The 9,190-nt window shown below is 64.8% G+C and overlaps 1 protein-coding gene across 1 annotated transcript; it reads left to right on the top strand.

Annotated features, from left to right (window-relative positions):
* Positions 1-3,498: 3,498 nt before the first annotated feature.
* On the top strand, positions 3,499-8,312 carry CISH (cytokine inducible SH2 containing protein). Its single transcript, XM_054708067.1, has 3 exons — positions 3,499-3,675; positions 6,423-6,631; positions 6,850-8,312. Exons 1-3 carry the CDS (start codon positions 3,656-3,658, stop codon positions 7,374-7,376), a joined length of 756 nt encoding a protein of 251 aa, XP_054564042.1. The 5' UTR covers positions 3,499-3,655; the 3' UTR covers positions 7,377-8,312.
* Positions 8,313-9,190: the final 878 nt, after the last annotated feature.

The raw sequence follows: 9,190 nt of genomic DNA, 5'->3' as shown, positions 1-9,190 counted from the left end.
GCTGAGCAGAGTCCCACTCATAAGCAAAGGACCAGGCAGCTGAGGGTGGGGGCTGGGGCCTCGTCCCAGCCCAGGGCGTCTCAGTGCATGCTCTGAGGTAACCTGTTTTCTACAAATGGAGTTAATGGCCGGCCGGCGTGGCTCAGTGGTTGAGCATCGACCGATGAACCAGGAGGTCACCGTTTGATTCCCGGTCAGGGCACATGCCAGGGTTTCGGGCTCCATCCCCAGTGGGGGGCATGCAGGAGGCAGCCGATCCATGATTCTCTCTCATCATTGATGTTTCTCTCTCTCTCTCCCCTCTCCCTTCCTCTATGAAATCAATAACAATATATTTAAAAATAAATAAAAATGGAGTTAATTAGATTACAATTCCTCTAATATTTTTATAATTGTTTTTCTTAAACTGGTGTCCTTTTCGTTAAACTTTTAAATTCCATAAGTAATCCTTGCTTATTATAATAAACTCAAACTATGCAGAAATGACAGAAGTCAGCCAGGGCTGTGCCTCTCCCCCGCAGTCTCACACACTCCCCACCTGCGTCCCACACACACAGATGTTTGCTCTTAACCCAGTGTGCCGAGCCGGCACGGCCATGGGTGAACCTGAGGTGGGAGTGGGGGGGGCGGTGAAGGATTAAAGAAGACAGACAAGAGAATAAAGCTGGGGCTAGGGGGGACGCTCCTCTCTGACGGAGAGACAGCGCCACAGCCTGCAAGCCAAGTCTTTATTTTATAGCCAGATTCCACGTGGCACAGGAAGGGCGGGTCAAGATGTTTACAATGTTCTCTCGCGTTTCGAATCTACTCAGTTACATGCACCTGATCAAGCTTTGTTTCCTTGCTGCACCTCCCACAGCCTGTATCACTCAGCCACGTGGGGCCACAGGTTCGGACCATAAGGTCAAGCTGACGACGACAGCCTTTGGCTGTAATTGTGCTGGGACTTGCACGTGGCTTTGCCACGAGAGGATCGTGCCCTCTCGTTAGCCCAGGCTTGAACCTGTCCAACGCTGTAGCCGCTCTCCACAACCCAGGAGTCCGAACACACGGTTTCTCCTCTTGCTGCTCCTGTTCCAGAGGCTGTCCGCCACAGCCGCCTGCACACGGAGGGGAGGGCTCAGCACTGGGGACGCTGGGCCGGGGCAGGAGTGGGTTCATGGGGGCAGACTCTGCCACACGGACCTCATGATACCTGCCTGTCCGAGGGGATGGGACTGAGGCCTCTGGAATAGTTACAGTGACTAGGGCCCAGTGAGTGCCCGGGAGAGCTGAATACACACACACACACACACACACACACACACACACACTACACATGTGGACTGTCCTTCAGAAGAGGAGAGACTGTTCCTAGTGAGAATATAGAGACCAAATGAGCCCGACGTGAGGAAGGCACTGCTGTGACCTGCTGTGACCTGTCTGGTGACTGCTCTGGGTGGGGAGGGGCAGGGAGATCCTGGAGCAAGGCCCATCCCGGGGGAGCAGGGAAGGGTACCTCCAAGGGACAATCTGTGTATGCATTTGCAAGTGAAACCAGGGGAGGAATGGCCAGTGGGTGGCAGTGTGGGACCAGCGTCAGCAGGGACACCCCAGGAGCTGCCAGGCCAGGAGGGGTGACAGTGAGGTGGCCAGAGGGACCCACAGCACCTGGGGCAGGCGGGCACCCGGGGCAAAGCAGGGGCACACCACCGTTCACAGCACCGGGTGAGGTGCGTAGCGCTGTCGAATGTGCAAAGGATGGTGGGCGGGCAAACCTTTAGCTTACACAGTCTGCCCTCTCGCTGATTCTGCAGGGCACGCTTTCCAGCACCCAGAGAGGAAGTGGGGAGGGGCTGGGACCCTGGGCACCACCTGCCAGCTGTGAGATCCAGGGGACATGGTAACCTCTCTGTGCCTCAGTTTCCTCATCTGTAAAGAGAGGAAATAAGTAGTAGTTAGACAACGGAGTGAGGCTGGAAATTACTGAGAGTGCCTGGCACGTAGTAAGCGCTCAGTAAAGCAGTTACAGTTGGAGAGAAAGGATGGAGCCTTGGGGTAGAGAGCTTGGGATTTGGCCCCGTAGAACCCAAGGTTCAAATCCTAGCTCTGCTGCTTAGCAGCTGTGACGTCCCTTTGTCTTTATAGCGATGGGACAGTAGACGGTTCCCATTGAAGACCTGCCTTACCCAGGGGCCCCATGCTGGGCTCTCCAGGTGCCCCAGCCATCAAAGTGAGTGACCTGAGCTCCTCTTCTTCTCCGGGAACCTGGGGCATACACTGGACGGGGGTGGGGGGAGGTGAGGAGGGTGGACCCTGCCACTTCTCCAATCCTCTCACCCTCCTTCTGGCCGAAGGGCTTGGGGGAGGTGTGCCCAGCCCTATGGTCCCTCACAGTGCTCCTCGGTGAGCCCAGTAAACTGGGGAAGGTGCAGAAGGTCACAGGTAGGCGTGTGAGCTCAGGATTCAGAGTTGGGATCAAACTCCCACCCTGCTCCTGCCTAGGAAGGCATTTTGTTCCCTGGGGCTCGGTCTTCTGGTCTGCAAAATGGGGGCAATACCAGCTGTTGAGGATCAAACTCAGCTCCATGTGGATGGAACTGGATCGGGTGTCATGCTCCGTCCCTCTACCTCACCCGACCCCCTCGAGTAAACTCCGGATGTTTGCAGCCCCAGGTCTCACTTCCGCATTTTTGGAGACGCACCAGCCCAGAGGCACGGTGGACCATCCCCGCCAGCCTCCCCCATGGGTCGTCACTTCTTCCCTGATTGGCGGGCGGGCCAGGGGCCAGCATGGGCGGAGACTGGGTGGCCTTGCAGGTGCAAAAGGCTCCGACGTGTTCCTTTTCTCCCGGCACTTCCCAGAGAACGTCCTTGCCCGGATCCTTTCGGCTGTGACAGCCACAGACTTGACCCTTGCGAACCTGCTTGGATCTGGGGGCCCCCCTCCGCACCCTTCCTCTTCTCCCATATCCCTCTCCAAACCCACCCCATGCCACTCACCTCCCCACACCACCCTACACCCAGAGTCCGGGGGTCCAAGAGGCGCTGGCACACCAGGCGGACGGCCAGGAGGCCTGGGACCCCGCCCACGCGCTGCCGTCTACACAGAAACCGGGCGCCTGTCCCCGCGCAGTGAGTGCACGGAGGAAGTCCGGCCGCGTCGGCAGAGCGCGGCCCCGCCCCGGCCTCTCCACACCGGGTCTTTCCCAGCCCTCCTCCAGGTCAAGTTCAAGCCCGCAGTGCGCGTCAGCCTCCGTCACTGACCCCGCCCCCTGCGCTCCGATAGGCCGGCGCCCGGGACCCCACCTCCTTTTCCTGGAAAGTTCTTGGAAATTTGTCAAAGGTGTTTCCTTCGGAGGCCCCACGGCCCCAGACGCGGAGTCTGCGCCCCCGCCCGCCCGCGCCCCTCGGCGGCCCAGCGGCGCGGCCCGCGGTTCTAGGAAGACGTCGCTTCCGGGAAGGGCTGGGACGCGGAGGACAAAAGATTAGGCGGCTCGCCCCGCCTCGCCCTCCCGGCCCGCCCCCCGCGCCCTCCCGGCCCGCCCGCGCCGGCGCCTCCCAGTCCGCTCCCGCCGCCCGTGCGCCCCGGCTGCCCGCCCGAGAGCTCGCTCTGCGCTCACGCGCCTCCCTCCAGCCGAGCCCGGGTCCGGGCTGCCGCCGCCGCTGCCGGGACATGGTCCTCTGCGTCCAGGGGTGAGTAGGCGCCGCGCTCCGCCCCGCCCGGCCTCCTCGCCCGCCCGGGACGCCGGAGAGCACCGGCCGCGTGCCAGCCGCCGGGGAGGAGGGCTGGGCGGGTTGGAGATGACCGAGAGCGCAAGGACGTGGGGAGTGCCAGCAGGGATGGGGACCACTCCGCCGCCGCTGGGGGAGAGCTGGGGGTCGGCTGGCGACGGGGTGTGCTTAGCCTGGGTTCTGGGGCCCCTGGGTCACCATGGCAGCACATCCTCCGAGACGGGGCTCACCTGCCCGGACCCACCTGGGCCCAGAGCGCGCTCCTAGCCTGCCGCCCTGGGCCTGCTGCGGACTTGGGCCAGCCCGCCCCGCTCTGTCCGGCCGCCCCGCTCCTGCCGCGGGCCAGCGGCGGGCTCTTCTTGGGAAGCAGCCTGAGACCCGTGGCTCTCCTCAAGCTGGCATCTGCCAACCAGCAGCTCTTGGGAGAAACTGGGTTTGGCCTGGTCCTGTCTGGGGTCCCCCCACCATTGCTTCACCCCTCCCCACAGCCCAGTCTAGGATCCTGCCTCCCTTCTCCAAGTTTCCCGAAGACTGGCGGGGGTGGTAGGGGCTGATAAGACAGTCTTGGCCGGGGCGCAGCATTCCTGGCACATTCCTGCCGTTCCTTCCCAACGCCCAGACCCTCAGCGCCCAGACCCTCGGCGTCACCTTCAGCCAGGGGTCTGCCCCTGCAGCTCAGAGAGCCGCCGCGGGGAGAGCCGGTGGCCCGGGGTGCTGGTGTCAGAACTGGGTGGTACCGGGTGAGGCAGGGTGCCAGGTGGGGCCAGGCGGATGTGCCCCCGGCCCTTGCTCGGAGCGGAGCGGGCAGTCCTGTCTCCAGGAGGAACCTGGAGGCGGGAAGAACGTACTTCTCTACTCCCCCCTGCTTGTCCCCAGCACCTTCCTCCCTCCTCCCTGAACTCTGGGACTCCTGGACACCTCGCCGCCCCCCACCCTGCCTTCCTCAGCTCCCCCCACTTCTAGGGTCCCACACTCTCACTTTGCTTCAGCTGAAACTCAGGGCCAGAGGTGGGAGCGAGACTTGAAGACCTCCACGCACACAGCCATAGCCAGCCGGGCCCTCCTGGGGAGGGAGAAGCAATTCCCAGCTGTCGGCTTGGGCTGCCCACTCTTTGGAGGGCCAGGTCCCCCCTCAGGGCTGTTTGCCCCATGGGCATGTGTCCCCAGACGGGACTCCAGGGCTAGGCACAGGGATAGGCCACCACCCCCGCCATGCCGATGCCACAGCCATGGACACACCCCTCCCCAGACACACAGTCACTCACCAGAAACTTGTGGGCCCAACACAGCCGTGCCCACACCCACATGCGCCGGGTAAGTTGTCTAGACGCGGCCGCCCCCAGAGGCTCCGGCCTGACTGGCTAGCCGCCCGCCGTGCTGGAAGATTCCCGGGCCTGAGCTGAGCGCGGAGGCCCAGCGGGCAGGCCCCCAGCCAGGGCCTTGGAACACGGCCTCCGGCTCCCTGAGTGCAGCCAGAGGGGGGAAGTACCAGGCAGGCTGGGGTGTGCCAGGGCCGTGTGGCTCCCTCTGCCCGTGGGTGCTTAGGGCCCTTGTTTGTTCGTTTCCGAAGGGTCACCTCTAACCTTCATTGTTGGACGTGCTCCTTGGCCGGCTGGTGGCTGGCTCCTGCCCCCCCTCTTCCTGCCGCCCGGGCAGCATCTGGCACCGTTTCCCCTGCTGTCACCTCTGCCTGGAGGGCCTTCCCCTACTACTTCCTGGGGCCTGGCGGGCGCGGCTCAGGGGCAGGGAGACCCTGACTCCCCGAGACACCCGGGGCGTTGTGACTCGGTTATAAGTTCCCCCTGAGGGTTGAGCCCGTGGTTTCGTTTCTTGGACGGGCCGGGGACCAGACCCGGCGCTGAGGCCTAGGGGTGCAGTTTGTGAGCCGTGAGGGAGGGCCAGCTGTCCCTTCCCCGGGACCCAGGGCCGTGCCCCACTCCCAGGACGCCCGGCCATCATGCTGGGCTCAGGTTGGGGCTGGCCAGCCGAGCATATGCTGTGGCCGGAGAATCGGTCTGGGCTGGGCGGGCCCTTCGTGGTGGGGGCGGGAATGGTTCTAGCGAAGAGCAAGGTTTGCGCAGAATCGCAGAGCCCGGTGGGGCTGGCGCCAGGGTGGGACCAGAGGGGGGCACGCAGACCCTGCCCTTTGGCAGGAGCTCATGTTGATGGGAGGCGGGACTTGCCAGCGCCTTGGAGACCACTGCCCCCTGGACCCTCGGCCGGGAGGAGCAGGGGGCAGGACAGGACGATGCCCAGTGGGGACCTAGGTCCCTCCCACGGCTCAGCCAGGCCATTTCCTCAGCCACCTCAGCCAGCAGCCTGCAGGACACCCGTGTGAGGGGCCTTGGCACTGAATCCGGTCAGTGTGGTGGGGAGCCAGCTGGCCACTGGGAGTTAGCAATGCGCACGGGGAACAGCGTGGGCTTCGAATGGGCCACACAGACAGCGACCACGCCCTGTCCCACTGATGCAGGAGAGCGGAGGCGTCCTTCAAGAGGACCCACGTGCAGGGGGAGCAGTACAGGGGGATTCTGTGAAGATAGTGGCAAGTGGGTGCCAGACTCTGAGCCCAGGGCTGGGCAGAGGGGAGGCTGAGGGTCACAGTGAGATGGACTGGACAGGGTCGCGTGCCCAGTCTGGGGCACAGGGGATCACTGGCGGTGGGGAGAGCGCAGGGCCTCGACTCACTGCCCGCCCCTCCCTTCTAGACCTCGTCCTTCACTGGCTCCGGAGCGGAGCGGGCAGCGGCCCCGGTGGGCCCAGCCTGAGCCAGTTATGCAGCCGTTGCCTGCCGGGCCCTTCCCGGAGGAGGTGGCAGAGGAGGCCCCGGCCCAGCCAGAGCGCGAGCCCCGGGTGCTAGACCCGGAGGAGGACCTGCTGTGCATAGCCAAGACCTTCTCCTACCTGCGGGAGTCGGGTGAGTCCGGGGCGGGCAGGCTTTTCCCGGCTGAGCTGAAAGGGGAAGCTTAGCTCTGACGGCGGCGGGACTGGAGGGGCACAGCCCTGCCCAGGAGGTGGGGGCGGCGCAGCCCTCCCCAGGGAAGCGTGAAGGGGAGACCGAGTCCTGCCCTGGTTCGGTGCCCCCAGATCGTTTCCACGGGGACCAACCTCTCGGCCCCCCCTCCGCTTGCCTAGGCTGGTACTGGGGCTCCATCACGGCCAGCGAGGCCCGGCAGCACCTGCAGAAGATGCCCGAGGGCACCTTCCTGGTCCGGGACAGCACCCACCCCAGCTACCTGTTCACGCTGTCCGTCAAGACCACCCGCGGCCCCACCAACGTGCGCATCGAGTACGCCGACTCCAGCTTCCGCCTGGACTCCAACTGCCTGTCCCGGCCGCGCGTCCTCGCCTTCCCGGACGTGGTCAGCCTCGTGCAGCACTACGTGGCCTCCTGCGCCACCGACGGCCGAAGCGACAGCCCGGACCCTGCGCCCCCGCCGGCCCCGCCTGTCCCCAAGGAAGAGGGGGACCCCGCGCTGCCCGCCCCCGCGGCCACGGCTGTGCACCTGAAGCTGGTGCAGCCCTTCGTGCACCGCAGCCGCGCGCCCAGCCTGCAGCACCTGTGCCGCCTGGCCATCCACCGCCTGGTGGCCGACGTGGACTGCCTGCCGCTGCCCCGGCGCATGGCCGACTACCTCCGCCAGTACCCCTTCCAGCTCTGACCCGTCCTCCGGAGGGGACACCGGCCCCGCTGGACTCAGGCTGCCGCTGTCCCTCCTCCGGTGCCCACGTGCTTCTGGCAGCTGGACCTGGGAGAGCCCGCGGGAGCCAGGCTGGGGGGCGAGGAGCAGCGGGGAGTGTCACACAACGTGGAGATCGTGCCCCCAGCTCCCATGTGGCTCCTGGTGGCAAGCCACGTGTCAGAGGAGAGGAGCCGGGCAGGCCCTGGCTCACCGTGGGCAGGGCCGGGCCCACTCACCCGCGCAGCCTCCTGAGCTCCGCAGACTTTGCCTGAGACTTTGCAGGCTCTCCGTGCCCGACTTTCTCAGGGAGGATGGCGGCCAGGGGAAGGGAGGGGGCCCGTGACGTCCCCTGGTGGGGAGCAGGCCAGGCCGGGCCACGCAGTTACACGTATTTATTTATTTATTCTCCTCGGGCTGGCCTCCGGGTGGGCCAGCCCCGCCTCTCTGCCCTGAGCCCCCAGAGCTCCCGGAGGGGACCCCAGCTCCGCCCAGCTTCTCTGCTCCTCCCTGCAGAGAGCCCGTCCTGAGACCCAAGGCGCCCGCCGACTCCCCGCCTGTGGGTGTGTCCGCCCCGTCTCCCCCAGCCCTGCACAGGAGGCGGGCGAATGGACAAGAACATGGAACCAAAGCTTCAGCACCCAGCGGAGCCTGACAGACCCCCCCCGCCCCCCGCCCCCCAGGGCAGAGCCCTGTGTCCTTAGAGCTGGTCTCGCTGGCCGCCGCCGCTCCGCTGACCTTGCTTCCCCCCAGGAAGGGCCCGCCCGCCCCCCTGAGAGAGCGAAAGAAACGCGCACCTGAGAAGACTTTGTAAAATAATTACTGTCACAAAAACACAAACACACACACTTTGGTAGTCTTTTTTTCTTCCACTGATTTTTCTATAATGGCAATAAAATTGTTCCTTTCGTTTGTGGAGCCCTGTGGGGCCTCTTCTGAGTCTGTGCACTGATGGTTCCCCTGATCTTGTTATCATCGTCCCCGCTTTCCGTCCGGGTCATCCGAGGCTCAGGGACCTGCTGTGGCTGAGCAGGCCCGGCCAGGGGGGCCAGGGGGCCCATGGGAGCGGGGGGGGGGGGGCAGGGCAGCTCTGTCCTCAGCCTCTTGTTCCCGGGGAGGGAAGGCCGCTGCCAGGGCAGGGGTGTCAGAGGAGCACCGGCCTGAGATGTGCCAACAGGAGAGGCCAATTAGATTAAAAGGGGAGGCTCGGCGGGGGGGGGGGGAGGGGGGGGTGCCCTGGACCACTCCTGGGCTCAGTGTCTTTTGAGATGAGGAGGCCAATAGCCAGAGAAGCCCTGGCCGGCCACCTGGGGAGCAGGGGTAGGGAGTGCGGGGGGGCCCCGGCATGACTGGGCAGCTCACTGCCACCCACAGGAGGCTGGGGGGGGGGGGGCATCCTGTGCGCTGGGGCAGCTGGTGGCGTGGGGATAGTGGCCAGTGAGCTGGCAGGCAGGGCCTGGCCTCAGGTGGAGTTGGGGGGCCCTCTCCTCACACTCAGGGTCCTGCACCCCAAAGGGGGTAGGAGAGCAGCGAAAGTGAAAACACGCCCTTGTCTGGAGGCCTGACCTGGGAACCCTCCGCAGCCCCACTGTGTGCTGACGTTTGCTCATTACTTCAGGGAACAGTTCCTCCCCCCCAACCATCCACCCCCGCATGCACAGCCTTCGAGCCCTTATTTGAGAAGCAGCGCTCGCCCTCCCGTTCCCGTGGCCTTTAGACCATGGGCCGTGGCAGAGAGCAGCGGCCAGCTCAGGCAGGTGAGAGCAGGGAGTGTGGGGTGACCAGGAGGCAGGACG

This window comes from Eptesicus fuscus, chromosome 18 (genome assembly GCF_027574615.1).
Source record: "Eptesicus fuscus isolate TK198812 chromosome 18, DD_ASM_mEF_20220401, whole genome shotgun sequence".
Taxonomy (NCBI): Eukaryota; Metazoa; Chordata; class Mammalia; order Chiroptera; family Vespertilionidae; genus Eptesicus; species Eptesicus fuscus.
This window is presented reverse-complemented; position numbering and strand designations above follow the sequence as displayed.

Bases quoted from the DNA above. Each gene is read 5' to 3' on its own strand.
- CISH (XM_054708067.1), top strand. From the start codon at position 3,656: ATGGTCCTCTGCGTCCAGGG. The intron at 3,676-6,422 runs GTGAGTAGGCGC...CCTCCCTTCTAG, and splicing joins ATGGTCCTCTGCGTCCAGGG to ACCTCGTCCTTCACTGGCTC. The intron at 6,632-6,849 runs GTGAGTCCGGGG...CCGCTTGCCTAG, and splicing joins CTCCTACCTGCGGGAGTCGG to GCTGGTACTGGGGCTCCATC.